Raw genomic sequence first — 20,875 nt, 5'->3', positions numbered from 1 at the left:
TTTACAGAGTGCTCAGCATAATTATTGATGTAGTTACGACCGCTCTTAAACTCAGCATTCCATCTTTTAATGGTAATAAACTATGGAGCAGGGTCTGGGTAACACTTATTGAGCCATTGCTCAGTTTAGACGGGTTTCTTCTTGGAATCCATCGTTTATAAAAATCTAAAAAGTAGAGTCACTTCAAGCACTTTGGTAAATAATGATCTGAATGACAAAAAGTTTTGGCAGTGTGCTTTTGAAGTTTATGACTACCGAAAAGTCATGTGAAAAATTTATTAAATATGCTATCTCATGGCTTGGCCTGGGACATATTGACAATCGTATGTATTAGTATAAATTTAGCATATTTTTCTACTGCTTCTGTGTACATACTAAAAGAGTGTAGGGTTAAACAATTTTTAAACATACCAAAATATCGAAAATATTATTTTTAAAAATAAATCAAAATATTCGAACCATATTTATATTTTACAGTTTTACCATTAAAAGCAAAGAAAAAATTGGAATTGTTGGACGTACAGGCGCTGGAAAATCGTCTATTATTTCAGTATTGTTCAGGCTTTATAATATTAAGGGTCGTATTTTAATCGACAATGAAGATATTAAGAATTTATGTTTGAAGTATTTACGATCCAGCATAGGTATTATTCCACAAGATCCGATATTATTTTCAGGTAAGTTAATCATTTTCTCGCATTTAGTTTCAACAGATTTGCTGTATAAATGGTTGCCTACTTTTAGAAGCATTTAAAGTACTTACTAATTAATTTTAATAAGCACATATTTAAAGGTTCTAATTAAGTCCTCCTCCTTGAAACATTGTCAAGGTTTGGTGACATTTTAAGGGTTTGCTCACTACGGAGAGCAATGGTATTTATTTTATCCTCGCTCCGACCATTGCTCGCTGGTATTTATATTCGTTATATTCGTGAATTCTCGCATTTAAAATAATGTATTTATTTTACATAGCGATCAAAACTATATTATCGATCGCTATGTAAAATAAATACATTATTTTAAATGCGAGAATTCACGAATATAACGAATATAAATAGGGGAGAGTTGGACAAAACCAGGTAGGTTGATAAAACCGGGTACCCCTTAATTCTTCTAACTGTCTGCTGCTAACTATTAAACAATGTTAAAATTAGTGTCCCTTTACCACCAACAGTCGTGTGTATTCATTTCCACCTCATTTGAGTACTCTGTGCCGGAGCAGTAAGACCTCAAGTGTTTTTTGATGCAGGAAACTCGATTTTTAAGTTAAGTTTATAACTGTTTTCTCCTCTAATGAATAACTAATGGCCATTTTAAAATTTAATACATGTAACCTAGTATATTACCTTTAATTTGGCCAAAAATTTTGAATATTATTTCATAACTTAAAAATTTAAATAACATTTAATGTCTTGTTTCCGAGTTTGACAAAACCGGGTAGTCTGAAAATCGACAAAACCGGGTACCCGATTTTATCAGACCTGTTGTTACTTCCAGTTTCTGCAGTGGCTTTTTTGCTTTTACTTAACTACAACATGTGGCTTCTTCTGTTGAAGAAGCTAGTAAGAAAGCTAGTAGGAAAAATTAAAAAAATCTCCAGTCGTAAAAAATTAAAACTAAATGAACTGGACAAAAAAAAAAGAAAAAACGTGGTAAAAAGGGCTGCACCAAAAACACAATTTTGGAGAGTTTGGAGGAAGAAGATAATAATGACGATGCGTGTCTATATTACAATTAACTTTTTTTTCAAATTACATATAAGTAATGCGAAGGAAGGCTGGATAAAATGTGTGTCTTGCACCAAATAGGCTTATGACGCCTGTAGTGCCTATGATGATGTAGATGAAGTTTTTATTTGTGACTTCTGTTCATAGATTTTCGATTTTTGTTTACATACTTTTAATAAATATTTTATGTTTTGCCCATTAGTCTTTTTACATGGTAATTAAGTTACTACCCGGATTTATCATACCGGTTGGACAAAACCGGGTATTTTGCAATATTTTCATAAAAATAAAAAAAATTAAAAATCTAAGAATATTTTTAAAAATTGACATTGGCCTATCAAACTTAAGTCATTTGAGAATATTTCAGTCTGCAGCAAACATTTGCTACTCTCACATAGCAAAAGATACAGACGGTTTTTAGAGTGGTACCCGGTTTTGTCCAACTCTCCCCTACCAGGGAGCAAGGGTCCGAGCGAGGATACAATCTATTGCTCTCCGTAGTGAGCACAACTTTAGTATTATTAGCTTGCTGAGTCTTTATTGGCTTTCCCACCACAATATTTATTTGAACTGCCCATCGCACAGTGGTCCAAAGACCCGAAAAGATGGCCAAAATATGAAAGCTTTTTTTGATTAAATGAAATTAGGCATCCAGGGGTTTTTGAGGTCGCTAATAAACCACTTACTGTGTTTTGACATGGGAAAATGGAACTAGCAGTGTAGATACTGTGTTTTGAGTAAGCGATATCTTCAAAACCAGTCAAGATAATACTGCATATGTCGGCTCTAAAAATGCGCAATAACACAGTATGTACATATACATGCAAAAAACGCAGTTTCGAATTTTATGTCAGTTATTTTTTTTTGGCATGGAGCAGCCGCTTTGTCGAGCGACATAATTTTACACCGTTAACAGGAAACGCATACGTACAATTGTACCTGTTATATATTTTCTTAAAAATTCGTTAATCTAAAAGGAAATATATGTTAATTTTAAGATAATATTATTTATTACTAGCATAACCGGAAAAAATTGTTGAATATTGCAATAAATAAATAAAATTCGGTAATTTGTTCTTGTATGGATTTACAAACAAATATTAGAAGCCGTTATGACGTGACTGCTCTTATCTATCGTAAATTTTTGAAATTACTTAATACAAGAATAAACTTGAAAATAGTGGTCGTAAACAAATTCTAGGAAGAGTAGTATGGTATTTAAATGGGAAACATATGTAGATCTCATCCCGATTTAATTGTTTGGTGTTTGTCAAGAGGTGTATACCTAAAAATTATCATGAATAATAGTGATTATATAGCTAGTTTACCGAAATGGCGACAAAAGGTGTACATAGAAATAGCAAAGAAAACTTGGGTGGGGTGTGGATTATGGAGTATCTGCCACTTATACGTGCAGCAATGTCTTGTAATCCTTTCAAGACCATGCAAAGATTTACATGATTTCACAACGAAAATACCCGTGAAGAACGCAAAAAAACCGATAAAGCTGTACTCGTACGAGGTATCTAGACAATGCTGAATCAAATTTGCAACAAGGCTCCAAACTCGCTAAATATGGGATCACAGTATTTTTGGCTTCTGATTCATCAAACATGCTTATCCCGTACAAGATCATCTTTATGTTGGAAAAACAGCATTTGATTCCCGACAAGTTAACGTTGGCGAACAAACAGTTTTGGATCTGGTCACGTCTTATAAAGGTTATGGGCAGAATATTACCACAAATTTCTTTTTTACCAGTTTTGAATTCGCTAAATTCTTTAATTCATGGCACATGGTGTTAGTAGGGCTAGTAGGCAAAGTGAAAAAAATAAGAGATACAGGAAAATTAGAAGACGGTGAAGTAGCAAAGCCGGAAACAATTCAGGCTTACAATAAAAACAAAGCGTGATTAATAATATGGATAAAATGTTGGGTGAGTATTTGACCGTAAACTCACCCAGCATTCTATGTCGAACATTGAGTTATGCGAACATAATCCATTACACAAACAAATGACTAATGCAAAAAATTTCTGAAGGGTCATTCTTAAAATATTTGGTTGCCTTCATATCAATCTCAAAGTTGACCGGATGATGATGAGGAGTCATTGTCTTCGTAGTGCTATGGTCCTAGGTCGAAACAGAGTATGTATTTGCTGTAGATACTCCTCCTCAATTATCTCACAGTATTCGTGGATCTACTCCAGTAACGGAAGTTGTCATGTTTGTCTAAACGAACGGAAAAACAGCGTAATACGAAAAATACTTGTGCAGTATATTTTCTACCTGTGTGTGACGAACATCCTTTTTCTAAAAATACATGTATTGCGAAAATCCACGCTAACATTCATTTGTGTACTTTGATTCAAATAACCTATCATTTAAATACACAATATATTGTTTTTAAAATTATTTATTAAAAAATGTACAAGATACAAATGTATGTACCTATGCCGTCGTTTATGGGGGTAGGAACCATTTAAGCCTCTTTCTGGGAGGATTTTTTGCTACATTTTGCTCACATAATCGACTGGATAAATGTAGAGATGTCACAAAATTTCAAGTCCCTACCTCTTTGAAAAAAAAAAGTTATCACAATTCGAAAACTCAAAAGTTACAATTGTACCTATGCCGCCCGACGAAGGTTAAATCTTACTTCTACAGATTTTTTGAGAGTCCGTGTTTTAGTTTATTCACATTTATGCGTCCACTGCTGGACATAGATCTACCTCAAGTCCTTCTATCTGTCTGTCTCTTGTGTAGTTGCATCTAATTATTGCCAACACGCTTCAGGCCTTCAGTCTATCTAATTTAGGGTGACCAAGTCATAAATTTGACAAAAACGGGACACATTCAAGGAGCAGTAGCGCACCAAGAATTTTACTTGCTCTAAGGAAAAGCCCCCTATGTGTGCGCCACTGCCAAGGACGGTTTAAGGCGATGCCCAAACAGGTGGGGCGATTGAAACATGGCCTTTTAGCTAATTTGGGACCTAGAAATCCTTTTCAATTTACTAATTTATGTAATTTACGTGTGTTCAAGACTGACAAACAGATAGAACACTAAAAAACTCCGCCAGAATGACATGCATCAACAAACCATCAGATCAAAACGGGGAATTCAAAATAGCGAGAAACAAAGCCAACTCAATAAATAAAAAGAAGAAAAATGACTGGTTTCTCTGGAGGATATTTAAAAAGACAGAAAAAATAGCATGTGCAGATGATCTAGTCATCACAGCGAAGACGAAGATGACACTTATAAGGAAACAAAGAGAGTAGGACTAGAGATAAACCAGCACAAAACAAAATACATGACGATAGGAAACGATGACACAGCAACTCAGAAATATCTAATAACACAAAATATAAATTTGAAACTGTATCCACCTCTAGCTACTTGGGAGTAACAATAGGGAAAACCGGAAAAGGGAGAACAAAGAAAATAATTCCGAGAGGCAGAAAAACATATGGAATGAATAGAAATTTGCTGAGAAGCAAGACTCTGAGTATAATATTATGAAACTAGATAAGACCTGATGTTACATGACGATTAACAAGAAAGAGAAAGATAGCGTTCTGAAATTTGAAATAAAATAATGAGAACAATCCTGGGCCAAAATGTAACAGGAGAGGGAGAAATAAGAATGAAAACAAATGCCGAAATTGAAGAAAAATTAAAGAGAGAAAATATAGTCAGATACATAAACTCAACCCAACGCAAATACGGGATATTTAGGCGTCCCGAGAGACTTTTTCGGGACCCCGAGACAAATCGTTAAAAACGGGACAATCCCGTTTTTACGGGACGTTTGGTCACCCTAATCTAATTGCTGGGTGTCCCATGCTCCGTAGTGCTTCTTGGCCTTCACTTAACATTTTGTTCATTGGTTGTCAGATAAATCTGACAAGCAGTCCTACCCAATTTCATTTGCGAATAGCCAATAAGTCACTCGAATCTCGTTCACTACCTTCTTTATGACTGTTAATGTTTCCGACACTGCCCAAAGATTTTCCCTTTGAGACATAATAGGCGAGCGACAGCAACCCCTAAAATTACGTTATACCGACCACGAAAATCAAATTTAAGATAAATGTCCAATTTTAGTCATTCTTTATGTTTTCGAGGTAGCTGAATCCGAATATGAAGTTTACTTTTTTCAAGATTTGGTGGAACATGTTCAAAAATCAAATTTTTTGCAAAAATTGAAAAAATTAATTTTCATCTGTCATCTTTGAAGTATTTAGATAACAATGAGATTTGTCCAAAATGTATAAATAAATTAAAAGAATAGTTGTTAATTTTTAAACATTTTGTCGTCAGATTTCGTTAGTTCCATGTTTACTTAAAAAAAGTTGAGTGACAAACTTTTTAGTTTATAATTTTAACGACCACAGCAATAAAATGTAACTCATGAAGAAGTTTTCGGGAAAATTTTAAGTCAAAATATGTAATAAAAAAAGTTATGTGACTTTATAGACGAGCGGCACACCCCAAAACATTTGTTTTTCGAGATACTGGCCACGGTGTAGTGAATGGCTAATATTGGTCATATTTTATGTTTTTGGTGGTAATGAAAACGAAAATGAAGTTTATTTTGAATTTTAAGTGGGGAAACCTTGTCAAAATCGAAATTTTACACTAAAAATAAAAAAAAATTAAATCACGTTTTTTTTGCGTTTAACTCGGTACAACTCCGTTCCACTTTAATACTTTTTTCTAAAATTTTTATGATATATATTTCTCACCTTTCTGAAGACAATGGGACCTGTTTCAATCTTTCTGTCTTATTATAATAAAAGTGCATGAATTGTTTAAAGTAAAAGCTTCAGATTCCTGAATTGCAAAGTTTAAGTTAAAAAGTTTAGTGACAAAATTTGAAATTTAGCTTTTTAATCAAGTTTATGTTAAAATATAGGGTACAAAGAACAAAATGTATAAAAAAATGGTACAACTTTTAATTTTAAGAAAAACGTAATTTATTTTTTTTTTATTTTTATGGTTAAATTGCGATTTTGAAAATGTTCCCCATCTAAAATTCAAAATAAACCTCATTTTCTTTTTTAGCACCATCATAAAAAACATAAAGTAATACAAAAATTAGCCATTCACCACACGGTGGTCAATATCTCGAGAAATAAGCGTTTTTTGGGGGGAGTGCCACTCGTCTATAAAGTCACATAAAGTTTTTCTTATTGCATATTTTGACTTGAAATTTTCCAGAAAACTTCTTCTTGACTTATATTTTAATGCTGTGTTGATTAAAATTATAAACTAAAAAGTTTGTCACACAACTTTTTTAAGTAAACATGAAACTAACGATATCTGACAACAAAATGTTTAAAAATTAACAACTTTTCTTTTAATTTATTTAAACATCTGAGACAAACCTCATTGTTATCTAAATTCCTCAATGATGACTCAATAAAATTTTCAGAAGGAAATATCTAGAGCGACCAAAGATACAGCGAGGTAAATACACACACCGGCAAAATTAGCCGAACACCTTAAAAATGGGACATGTTTGCTGTCGCGAATTTTCTAAACCACTGTTCCGATTTGAGTGATTCTTTTATATTATAGCCTTATTATTTAAGAATATTGTTGTAATAATATTGTTGCTAGACAGGTAAATATCATTTTATACCGGGCGTACCAAGCATACTGTATTTTTTTCTTAAGCTTGGAACAAACTGTGGAATATTCTAGCATATGAAAAATATTATAATTAATACTCGATTGTAGACTTAGGCTTTTTTCCTTTTTGATTTATTTACTTATTTAAGATAATTAATTATTTAAGATAAAACCTTGACTTCAAAAAATCAAGCCGGCAGGCATGGTCCTTGTTGCGAAAAATTGGAGGAGCTAACCAGCTGGAATTCAGAGAGTCTAAAATGTCTCCTAACAAGGTTGCCTCCCATATAGTATCTCTATCCAGAGCTCCACGAGATCGAACACATACTACCAACGTGAAAAGAGACTTAAGGGCATTAAAACAAATGAACAGAACGAACTCCGAATATTCAGCAAAAATACTTATTTCTGAAATCACACATGCGCTGAAAGAAATGACATCAGGTAAAGCACCAGGCTTTGATGGTATCCATCCAGAGTTCTTGATACACAGTGGTGCATACACGAAACAGTGGCTTGCAATGTTCTTTAATGATATACTTCAGTCAGGTAACATTCCTTTCTCACTTAAGCGAACAAAGATAATTGCAATTCCGAAACCGGGCAAATCAAACGATAAGCCAGAAAACTACCGCCCCATAGCTCTACTCAGCATGGTATATAAACTATTAGAAAAGCTTCTCCTCAACAGAATTAGTCACAGGATACTAGAAAATGTCCCCATTGAACAAGCTGGCTTCCGCCCTCATCGAAGCTGTACGGACCAAGTGCTGTCATTAACAACTTTTATAGAAGCTAGTTTTCAAAAGAAACAAAAGACAGCAACAGTATTTATAGATCTAACAGCAGCATATGATACTGTTTGGAGACACGGATTAATATATAAACTGGCCCGCATTATCCCCTGCAGAAAGATAATTAACCTCATTGACAACATGCTGACCAACAGAGCCTTCCAGGTTATAATGGGAAAGGAGACGAGTAGACAGATGAAACTTAACAATGGTCTTCCACAGGGTTCTGTCCTTGCCCCTCTACTTTTCAGCCTCTATATTGCTGACATGCCTGAAACCGAATCTCGGAAGTTTGGATATGCTGACGACTGGACCCTTGCAACAAGCCACCAATCTTTAGAAACTACAAAAATCACTCTCACGAATGACTTATCCATCCTCAGCGAATACCTTAGGAAATGGAGACTACAGCCAAGTACTACAAAAACTGAAGTATCAGCTTTTCATCTAAACAACAAGTTGGCAAACAGAGAATTGCGAGTGTATTTTAATAACAAGCTGTTAAAACACAATAAATACCCGAAATACCTTGGGGTTACTCTAGACAGAACGCTCACATTCAGAGAACACCTGACGAAAACAGCAGCAAAATTGAAAACACGCAACAATATAATACAGAAACTCTGCGGCACTACATGGGGGTCCACAGCATCAACATTAAGATCCTCTGCTCTTGGCCTGATATATCCGGTTGCAGAATACTGTGCTCCAGTGTGGCTAAATAGCAGGCATACCCACCTGGTCGACACCCAACTAAACCGTACTATGCGTATGATAACAGGCACAATTAAGCCCACCCCTACAATGTGGCTACCTACCCTTAGTAATATAGCACCACCCAACCTACGCCGCGAACATGCATTGGTTAAAGAATATAACAAAATAATGGACAGTCGCCAGCTTCTAGTCCACAACGACATCCCCGATATTCTTGGAAACGGTCTCCGATCCAGGTTACCCCCTCTACAATCTGCTCAAGCGCTGCAGCAATCCAACTTTGACTTAAATACCCGATGGAGAGAAGATTGGGAAAGTAGGACAGATCCGCATTACCATAGTCTACCGGACATCATAGGGAAACCTGGCGAATTTGAACGTCCCCGTAAGATTTGGGCAGCCCTTAATCGAATTCGAACAAACTGTGGAAGATGCGCCGACTCCCTCCACAGATGGGGTAAACTCCCCTCGCCTTCTTGTGACTGCGGCGCTGCAAGACAGACGATCAGTCACATTGTTCAGGACTGCCCACGCAGAGCATACACAGGCGACCCTATAGACTTTGTAATGGCAACCGAAGGGTCAATAGAATATATAAAAAAATTGGACATCTGTTTGTGATGCATTGTATAATGCATAAATCTAAATATAATCTGTGATATACTTAAGCCATACGCTAAATAAAAAATAAATTAAGGTAATAAAAAAGTTATATGCGTTAACAACTATCCATGTTTTTCATCAATATATCCTTATAGTAGGGGAGGAAAGTACACTAAATTTGCAGTTACTCGAGCGTTATGGGGACCTATTGGATTGTGAAGAGTATGTGCTAAAATTAGAAAAAGGTTAAATTAAGTTTTCCATAAAGTGGGGGACTTTTCTTTTTTTAATTTAAGTTTCCATTTATAACAATCATTCTTTTCCGATTATAGCGCTATCTATCCATAATTCGAAAAAATGTGTCGAATAAAAGTTGCTTATTTTTACGTAAAGCATCCAAATCTGAAATAAAAATTGGGGCTCCTATTTAAGATTTTAAATTAAATCCCCCACCCCACCTTCGTGGGGGCTCGTGACACCCAACGGAGAGGGGTGGGGGTAAATTAAAAGTTTTAAATACGAACACTGCGATATTTCTCGGAATGAACATCAGATCGTAAAACTTCAAAATACACATATACAATATTTTTCAAAAATCTACCGAATGGCACCAAACACGACCCCTCACAGCGGTGGGGTGAGGGATTACTTTACGACCCCAATTGTTATTGCAGATTTGGATCCTTTACGTAAAAATAAGCAACTTTTATTCGCAACATTTTTCCAATTATGGATAGGTATAGCCAATTTTTCCTATAATCGGAAAAAACGATTGGTGGAAATGGAAAATTAAATTAAAAAATGGAGAGTGTCAGACTTTATGGAAAACTTAACTTAACTTTTTTTGGTTTTAGCACCCACTCTTCACAATCCAATAGGTCCCCATAACGCTCGAGTAAATGCAAATTTAGCATACTTTCCTCCCCTACTATGAGGATTTATTGATAAAAAGCATGGCTAGTTGTTAAAGCACATAACTTTTTTATTTTCCAACATAAGCAAATTAATCAAAATAGAAAATGTTAATAAAGCCTAAGTCCACAATCGAGTTTTAATTTTAATATTTTATATATTCTAGAATATTCCACAGGGTGTTCCGAATTTTAAGAAAAAACACAGTATGATTTTAACACCCGGTATAAAATGACATTTACCTGTCTAACAGCAATATTATTACACCGATATTCTTAACTAATAAGGCTATAAGGCTAAAAGAATCGCACAAATCGGACAACAGGATTAGGAGATTCGAGACATCAAATATGTCCCATTTTTAAGATGTTCGGCTAATTTTGCCGGTGTATGTATGAAAAATCATCAAAATTGATTTTTCGCATTTTTGCATAAACATGTTCCACCAATTCTAGATAAAAGAATTTACCGACCTCGAAAAAATAAAGAATGACCAAAAGTTGCATTCACCTATCATGGTCGCTTTTTCGATTTCTAAGCCTCAAATTAGGGGTGTGCCGCTCGCCTATAAGAGTAGATCCGATTTAAACGTAGCGTAATTTACCAAATGCTGCCCAGACTAATCCTATGCGACGTGGGAACTCACATGTCTGGTTATCTCTGAAAAACCGAATTTCATGTCCTTAGCACTACAATATGCGTTCTGCTCCCTAATATCCCTTTTTTTGACAGGAATATTAAGATTGTAGATAAAATTGGTATCTGCACAATAGAGCAAACAAGAAGAACGACCTAAAGGAGAGTGTATAGTGTAGGGATGGCGGTTTTTGACAAAACACCGGTTTTCGGTTATACCGGTGTTTTTTGCTTACGGTTTAACCTGGCGGTTATAACCGGCCAAAAAAAACCGGTTTTTGGAAAAACCGGTTTTTGGTTTTTTCAATCCAATAGGTTACAAAGTTACATTTACAATACACTTTAGTTTGCGATACTCCATTCGACTCGATATCAATATGATTAAAATTAGTACTATCGAAAGAACATGTATTACTTTTAACACGTTTGTATATTTGTAGAATAGGTACATTTTAACTCATTTAACACTTCCTGTATGAGTGTATGGTTTTGAAAACGTAGCGAAATTCTTGGAGATTCGTATTCGTAATCAGTAATTCGATATTCGTAGTCAGAGCATTATTTTTGGTAATCAGAAAAAGTCATTCAACCACTTTCAATGTCAAGAGTTAAGTGTGAAAAATATATGATGTTTGCGTCTAATTCAACCAGATCACTTCTTATGTAAATATTATGATTACAAATACCTTTTCAAGGAAATATTATAATACAACTTAATAATGTTTCTGGCTGATGTGAGATTGCACTTTCAGTTTGCTTCTGTATTTTATAAAATAAAATAAAATTTGAATTATGGTTTTGTTTGGAATCATTACTTGAGAATAATAATTATGATTGGGATCCAAAATAATACCTAACCTAATCCTAATCACCATAAAAACCTAATAACCGGTTTTTACTTTAAAAAGAAAAAACCGGTTATAACCGGGACAAAAAAACAACCGGTAAAACCGGTTATTGCGAAGTAAAAAAACCGGTTTTAGGTTTAAACCGGTAGGTTTTTCCCATCCCTAGTATAGTGTATAACATAGGATGCTGGATACAAATATGAGATCCCTTAGTTGTAATTTAGGAATGTCTTAAACATTAATGGTGTAAAAAGCTATCAAAAAATACTAACAATTTATCAAGAGATATTATGAAAGATAAATACAAAAAAAATATCAAAGATACTAGAACATAAACAGAAATAAAACGAAACATGAAATCCTATAATAATAGCTACAATATATTACTTACTAGTCAATAAAAGTCTTTTGAATGTCTGTGTACGGGGTTATTCACTATATTTGACCCCCCTGTAAACTGCTTGATTTACAGAATTAAAAAAATGTAAAATACAAAAATTACACTATTTTTATGTAGTTTTCAAAAATGATAGATGATTTGTATTCGGGTTTTTATTTCTTCTTGTGGATCCCATTTTCCCATTGGTCACTGATTGTGGTGCGAAAGTATTTAATAGTTGTCACGCATTTCATACAATCGTCACCTATATACCGGGTTGACCAAAAGTCAATTTAACCATTTTGTATTTAATAAAAGCAAAAATAACTGAAGTAAAAAAAAGAATGTGTGTGTACTTTGCACGCACGTAAGAAGTTATACTTATATTATTATGATTTCAACGAAATTAATATACTTAACAGGTTATTTGTATTTTATTTAAATATTAAACTAACTTTCTTTACCTACCACAATTAAAATTTTTTTATTAAAACGATACCAAAAATATAAAAAAAATATGAATCGTCCGGGATTTGAACCCGGGACCTCTTGATCTCCGGTCACACGCTCTGCCACTGCGCTATCTCGCTAAGATTTCTCGTACATACTGACACTTTTAATACAAAAATACTTTAAATATACTTACTATTGTTATAAAATATCTTATTCCCGAGGAGGACAAATCCAAAGACACAAAAATTATAATAAATGTAATACATTAACTAAAAACACTAATATATCCTTTTCACACCTTTTCTTGCACTGATATATTTATACATAACTTGAAAGATTCAGCAACTAAACGGCATACTGTCTGTGTGCGCATGCGCGCAGAATTATGAAATTTTACTCTCAATCGCTCCTAAAGAAGTATAACTTCAAAAAACGTTTATTATTTGTTGTTTATTGTAAATAAGTAGGTACAAAGAAGTGCATGCTTTATATTTTATGTTCAAAATGTAAACCACCATCATCAATACATTTTTCGCAATGCTTGTACACAGTGAAACAAGTCTTTCTACAGACTTCCAAGTTGGCACGGAGAACTTCAAATTGGCAAAAACTTTATCTTTAAGTACTCCCCACAAGGCAAAATCACAGGGCGTCAAATCTGGCGAAGGCGCGGACCATTCAATCACTAAACTGGTCCTTTAGAAACTCACGAACCTGCAATCCATAATGAGGCGGTGCACCGTCTTGCAGAAAATATCGAATATCTTGTATTTAACTGTGGATTATTTGCAAGGCCCTTTACAGAGCATGATGTATTTTCTTGGAGACGCCGCAAACTTGCGCGTGACTTTTTGTGATAGCGTTAACTGACTTTTGGTCGACCCGGTATATTATCGGGTTTTCTGGAGGGTTTCTGCTAATAACCATAAATATATTTCGTTTTAAAAATGTTGATGTTGACTCCATAGTTTTTACATTTACTCTTCACCCTATCTAATAATAACTGCTGATCTTCCAAATTGGCGGTTATAATCACTGTATCGTCCGCATAGCGTCGGTTGCTAATTAGTATGACGTTTACCTTAATGCCTAATTCCGTACCTTCTAATGCTTCCGCGAATTCATTTTTCACATATAAATTAAAAAGCATCGGAAAGAGTATGCAGCCATGGGCCATGGCGGCCACCCTTCCGGATTTCAAATTCATCCGTAGGTTGGTTTTGATCAATCCTCATCTTTGCCACTTGGTTCCAGTATAGATTTTGAATAATTCTGATCTATAATAAATTATGGTTTTGCTTGTTTTGGATTCAGAGGGTTGCACACCCGCTAGACAGGCTGTTTCTACCATTTCAGGCGTCCTCAGCAGCGTTCGTTAGCGTGCACTCCTCTGAATCTAAAAATAGCTGGACCATCAATTTAAAGGAAATCTGAGAGATAATTCAAATTCCCTATTAGGACGCGATACAGCGACATCTCATAACAAATTGAAGAGTCTCAGATGCAGAATCCACCAATTTAATAAAAATTAAAATGGTAAATAGTAAATTAAAACTGGGACTTTTCGTGTTGAAAGTTCTTTCTGGTACGTCCTTAATCTGCGACTTTTTCAATTAATAAGACCGCAGACGACGAATATAGAAAACGAAAAGGAAACCATCACATTCCATTTTCATTCGTCTAGGAAAAAAGGACAGAAGAAGAACTTTCATTACTCAAATCCGAGTAAATATAGAAAAAAAAAATAAATGATGGTTTTGCTTGTTTTCGATTCAGAGGGTTGTACACCAACTGGACAGGCTGTTTCTACCGTTTCAGGCGTTTTCAGCAGCGCGTTCGTTAGCGTGCACTCCTTTGAATAGAAAAATAGGTGGACCATCAATTCAAAGGGAATCTGAAAGATAATTCAAATTCCCCATTAGGACGCGATACAGCGACATCTCGAGGTGTGCAACCCTCTGAATCGAAAACAAGCAAAACCATCATTTATTATTTTTTTATCTTTACTCGGATTTGAGTACTGAAAGTTCCTCTTCTGTCCTTTTCTCACCAGCGAGGTGTGCAACCCTCTGAATCGAAAACAAGCAAAACCATCATTTATTATTTTTCTACCTTTACTCGGATTTGAGTACTGAAAGTTCCTCTTCTGTCCTTTTTTCCTAGACGAATGAAAACGAAATGTGATGGTTTCCTTTTCGTTTTCTATATTCGTCGTCTGCGATCTTATTAATTGAAAAAGTCGCAGATTAAGGATGTACCAGAAAGAACTTTCAACACGAAAAGTCTCAGTTTTAAGTTACTATTTACCATTTTAATTTTCATTAAATTGGTGGATTCTGCATGTGAGACTTTTCAATTAATTCTGATCTCCTTATTGTCAATGTTGGCCTTGTAGTAGGTCCATCATGATTTCGTGCTTAATATTGTCAAATGCCTTCTCGTAATCTATGAAGGTCAGGTAGAAACCTTTTGGTTGATCTAAGCAGTTTTGTATTAAGGTGTTCAAACATAAAATTGCCTCTCTTGTTCCTAGTCCTCCCTTAAAACCAAATTGTGTTATCCCGCTAGTACATTCTTGAGTGTAATATCCTAAGGATGAGTTTCAACAAGTGGCTCATTAAACTGATTAAGCAATGCTGATTGCATTTTGTGGCATTAGCTGTTTTTGGTATCATTATAAAGGATGACTGCAGCCATTTTTGCGGAATGGCTGAAGTCTATACCAGTATTACATCTATACTAATCTCGTCCATCCCTTTTAGATTCTCTACTGGTATGCCATCTATCCCTGCGTTTTTTGTATCTTAGTTGGTTGAGAGCCTTCTCTACTTTTGCTGATAAAATAATTGGTTCGAACTCATCATTTTTCTTGTGTTCTGATCCTGATGGATCTTTTGAAGAGTATTTGTATAATTCGGAGCAGTAAGTTTACCCAGATTATTATACTCTGGAACTGCTTGCAGTTGTGGCTTGAACTCTTGGGACAAATATTTAACTTTTTTAAATAGGTAGGTCATTATTTTTAGGCGGTTTGCATGCTGCTTGATTTCTTGACATACTGTCTGTATTTACCTATTCTGATGCATATACATTTTTTCTGTTAACTGCTTTATTTTTTGAATGTTGTTTCTTGTTTTCGTGGTATGTTGTATGGTAACTACTTTTTTACGCTAATTCTAAGGTTTTCCCTGACATCCAATGTATGTTCTTTTGAGTTTTACGCCATTTGTACTCTTTTGTCACTTAATATATCCAGTTTTTCTGGAATTCTTCCACTTTATCTGCCAAAACCTTAACTTATAAAGTTCGTGATAGCAAAAACAAAATAACACTTTTTAGTTGTTACGTAAACTCAATTCCATTCATCTCTATGAATAAAAAGGGTGTAAATATAAGTCGTATTTTAATTGTGTTATTTTAATACTTTTATTCTAGGTTCGATAAGAGCAAATATGGATCCATCAGGAACCCATACGGATGCAGAAATTTGGTCCGCAATAGAAAAAGTCCATTTAAAAAATTTATTTACCTGTTTAGATGATGTCATTGTTGAGAATGGTTCACGTTATAGGTAAGAATTATAGAGAAACGTTTTTTTTCTTCGCTGATAATGTGATGATTCGATCATAATTTGTTACTAACTAATTATATCAAAAAGATCGAACATTTATCAGCAGGGAACATATTAGTTTCTTGTTAGAGGGGTTCGTATTAATCAAAACAATTGTCGTTTGCCTAGAGGGGGAGGTGTCAGAAACAGGGAATTTTTTTGACTTATTTCCCTGAACTAATATTCAAAAGTATTGTTGTTTATTTGGGTTTATATGACTGCGGACACTAAATCCATTCGCCAAATTCAAAAGTAACCAGATAATAAAGTCTTTATACTCTACATACGTCACGATTGTTTTTTTTAAGTCAAATTGTTCACTGTTTTATCAGCAAAACAGTATTTGTCGACACGTGTCTCTATTTCCAGTTGATAAATTCTTGCGTACATAAATATTAATATTTTTTTTTAGTTCTGGACAACGCCAATTGATATGCTTGGCCAGAGCGTTGGTCAGCAAAAATAAAATTATTGTTTTGGATGAAGCTACGTCCAACATGGATCCAGATACTTGCAGTCTCTTACAAAGGACAATTAAAACTCATTTTTCACAATGTACAGTGCTAACCATTGCTCACAAATTAAATACTGTGTTGGATTGTGATAGGGTAAGAGCTTATTCATAGTGCTTTGTCAAATAAAAAATAAAAATAGATTTTATAAAGACGATAGGTAACGAAATTAATACATAAATATATTTTGTAGCCGAACACATGCATGTAATATTACTCATAATAATTAATCTCAGGTTTAGGGTTGTTTACAATGAAAACCACGATAAATGATCGAATGATCTATTTTCGTCTTTACCATACAAAATCTGAACACGAACTGACTAAGAAAAGAAAACTAATAATATTGTCTGTTTTTTCTATTCACATCTGCACACCTAAAATATAAACACAACGCTCATAAGACCACACATATTCAAGCAAGCAATTTGATTTAACCCGGCCTGTGAAAAATGTCCACCATATCGTAAAACACATTCGGGTGTAACAATTCATTGGAGCTAGGTGTATTAACCAGAGTAAAAACAGGAGTCACTCTACCCCGCTCCAATGCTGCAGACCATCTATTTCCCCCCTATAGCACGCTGATGCGCGATAGGGGCACAACTATCAGCCAAATGCTCTTCACATGGGAATTCTGGGTAATAAGATTCCAATGTGGTGCCCTAATCGGTTTCAAAACTATGCCAGCGTGAAGCTATCTATGCCTGTATCTTTTATTGACTTTTTAGAGAACTAAAAATTGCTTGCTTGGGCCCCAAATCACTGAACCGAGCCAAACGAGGCTTGGGTGATTATGTGAGTAAATCTGACACATATTAGGGCACTAGAGTGGCTTAACTACCGGCTTCCGGAAAAGCATGTGTCGCTGGTTTACCAGACGCATTCCTTACATAGACGCCACACAAGGGGCTGGTTTGATACAATTTCTAATAATTATTATCGTATAAGATCAAAAAAACTACTTAAAAATGGCAGTATTTCTAACTATCCTTTAAATAATAAATAAAAATAAATTTTCAAACTTTTTCTTTTTCTTGTTGTGTCTATCCGTTTCAGATAATGACAACCATCATGGCAATCTGTACATTGCTTGCACACTACTGCTCTGAAAAGATTTGTGGTTGTTGTATTGAACCACGTAAGTATTTTTCAGCCAGGAAATCCTTGGCCTTCATTATCCCCGTTTTTCTTCGACTTTTCCTTATAAGATTAGTAGCAGCAGTCCATTGGCAGATTTTGGCTGTTTTATTGTGGTTAACAGCTCCTTTTCTTTTTGCATTCTCAACAAACACCCTGTAACGTGATCTTTTTAAGATATATTTAGGATTCGACGATAACGCCTCATTTCGAAAGCCTATATTTTCTTGGTCATCACATATATTATTCAGATATATTATTCAGGTAACCCTAATGGAAGACACGAAAATGGGGTAGGTATAATCTTAAATCAAGAAACTGCCAGACATGTTAAAAATTTTGTACCTATATCGGAAAGAATACTCCTGCTTCAACTTAATACCTACCCAATTACAACTAACATTATACAGGTATATGCCCCTACAGCTGACAAACCGGACGAGATAATTGAAGCACTTTATAATGAACTATCCAACACCTTAAAATGCCTCCCCAAAAACGATTTAACTTTGATTATGGGTGATCTAAATGCAAAGATTAGTAGGGGACAATCAGGAGAATTCATAGGACAATTTATACTTGGAGAAAAAATGAGCGAGGAGACCGACTGGGTGAATTTGTGGCAGAAGAAGAGCTTTTAATTACTAACAGAAACTTCAAACTCCCTTACAGAAGGTTATATACATGAAAATCGCCTCAAGACACTCCAGGCCGCATAGTTAGAAATCAAATAGATTACATCATGATTAATAAAAGATTCCGTAACAGCATAACATCAGTCAAGACATACCCAGGAGCTGATATCAAGTCAGACCATAACCCACTGATTGGCAAAATTAAGCTCAGGCTAAAGAAGGTTAGACGTAGTGTCAATCCAAAATTCGACATCAGGCTATTAAAAGACGAAAACACAGAACAGAGTGTAAAACGGTATAATATACAGAACAACTTGAATACCGTTATTCAATCGGATGTAATGGACCAGGAGTTAGAAAAGTTGCATACAGTTTCACTTACTTGAGAAATTCCTTAAACCATCAAAAATAAATAAGAAATCATAGATGAGAAACGAGATTTTAGATATGATGGAATAGAGGCGAAAGTCCAAAGATCAGGACATATCATTATACTAAAGAGATCAAAAAAGCAATTAGAATAGCTAAGGATACACGACTAAGAGAACAGTGTGCGAAAATCCAACAATTTCAACATAAACACGATTCATTAAATATACACAAAAAAGTTAAAGACGCTGCAGGCTTATACAAACCTAGAAGAGTTGGGTGTTTGGCAGATATCCAAGGCAAACCACTGTTAAGTGTGGAAGAAAAGCTAGACAAGTGGAAGAAATATGTGCAGGTAACTTTTGCAGATGAAAGGCAGAATACCATTGAACACACTGAATGCCAAACAGGACCCCCGATTACCATTGAAGAAGTCACGTCAGCTATTAAAACAACTAAGGATGGTAAAGCTGTAGGGCCTGACCAGTTTTATGCAGAATTCCTAAAACTTGTGGATGAACAAGTAATAAAATGGATAACAACTGTACTCAACAAAATATACGTAACTGGAAAAATACCCCAAAGCTGGTTAAAGTCGACCTTCGTAACTTTACCCAAAAAAGTAAATGCCAAAACATGTGAAGACTACAGAACAATAATTAGCCTAATGACCCACTTACTCAAAACGTTTCTAAAAGTGATACATGGCAGAATATATAAAAAAAATGCGAAGAACAGATATCATGGACGCAGTTTGGATTCCGCGATGCCTTAGGCACCCGAGAGGCTCTATTCGCTGCCCAAGTGCTTATGCAGAGATGCAGGGATGTTGTACTGTGACGTGTATATTTGTTTTATCGACTACAAAAAAGGCGTTTAATAGAGTAAAACATGATGAACTCATAAACATCTTGAAAGAAGCGGGAGTAGATGATAGAGATTTGAGAATCATATATAATTTGTATTACAACCAAACTGCCAATATTAAAGTAAATGACCAATTGACAGAGGCAGTCTCCATAGATAGAGGAGTGAGGCAAGGATGCATCCTGTCCCCATTGCTGTTTAATATATACTCTGAATATATCTTCGAGCAAGCGCTGAGAGAACTACAGGAATGCGAATTAGTCAGCGGGGTGCGTCTGAACAACATTGGATATGCCGACGACGTTGTAGTATTTGCAAACAGTCTAGATGGTTTGCAAAGAATAATGTCGCGCATATCAGATATAAGTAGAGAATACGGACTTTATGCGTAAATAATGCATTTATGCCTTACTTATGGACGCACTGTAGAATGCTTTAGACATGTGTCTAGACTAAGTCTACGAGTCTAGAGCACACCTACTCATTTGTAAAATTTTAATAAATTTGTATTATTTTTTAGATAATGGTTGTTGATCATGGTGAAATTATAGAGTTTGATACTCCACAAGCCTTGAGAACAAAACAAGGTGGTATCTTTAACAAAATGATTGAACATTCAGGAATACAAGATTAAAATATATGTTTTGTGCAAAAGATGTAAATAAACTTTTTTATTTATTGTGATTAATTATTTGACTCCTATTACCAGTATTTCTTTAAAATATTTAAATGACTGACTTACGCTATAAAGCTATCGAGAATAGTTTCGAAGAACAATACTATCAAAACCAGCAGCTAACGTCAGGGAGAACTTGTAAAATATTTTTTAAAAAATTTTCTAATATTATGTTTAACTGATTACTAACACTTAATTAAACTCCCTTACAGAAGATTATATACATGGAAATCACCTCAAGACACTCCAGGCCGCATAGTGAGAAATCAAATAGATTACATCATGATTAATAAAAGATTCCGTAACAGCATAACAGCAGTCAAGACATACCCAGGAGCTGATATCAAGTCAGACCATA

The 20,875-nt window shown here is 34.8% G+C and overlaps 1 protein-coding gene across 1 annotated transcript in view; it reads left to right on the top strand.

The window, feature by feature from the left end:
• LOC114327199 (ATP-binding cassette sub-family C member 4) overlaps positions 1 to 20,525 on the top strand; it is a 194,685-nt gene extending 174,160 nt beyond the window's left edge. The window contains exons 12-15 of the mRNA XM_050660972.1: positions 478 to 677; positions 16,144 to 16,279; positions 16,731 to 16,926; positions 20,362 to 20,525. Coding sequence (XP_050516929.1) covers positions 478 to 677; positions 16,144 to 16,279; positions 16,731 to 16,926; positions 20,362 to 20,475 — 646 coding nt within the window. The 3' untranslated portion in view covers positions 20,476 to 20,525. The remainder of the gene's footprint in view (positions 1 to 477; positions 678 to 16,143; positions 16,280 to 16,730; positions 16,927 to 20,361) is intronic.
• The last annotated feature ends 350 nt before the right edge of the window (positions 20,526 to 20,875 follow it).

This window comes from Diabrotica virgifera, chromosome 9, assembly GCF_917563875.1.
Source record: "Diabrotica virgifera virgifera chromosome 9, PGI_DIABVI_V3a".
In the NCBI taxonomy this organism is placed as follows: Eukaryota; Metazoa; Arthropoda; class Insecta; order Coleoptera; family Chrysomelidae; genus Diabrotica; species Diabrotica virgifera.
This window is presented reverse-complemented; position numbering and strand designations above follow the sequence as displayed.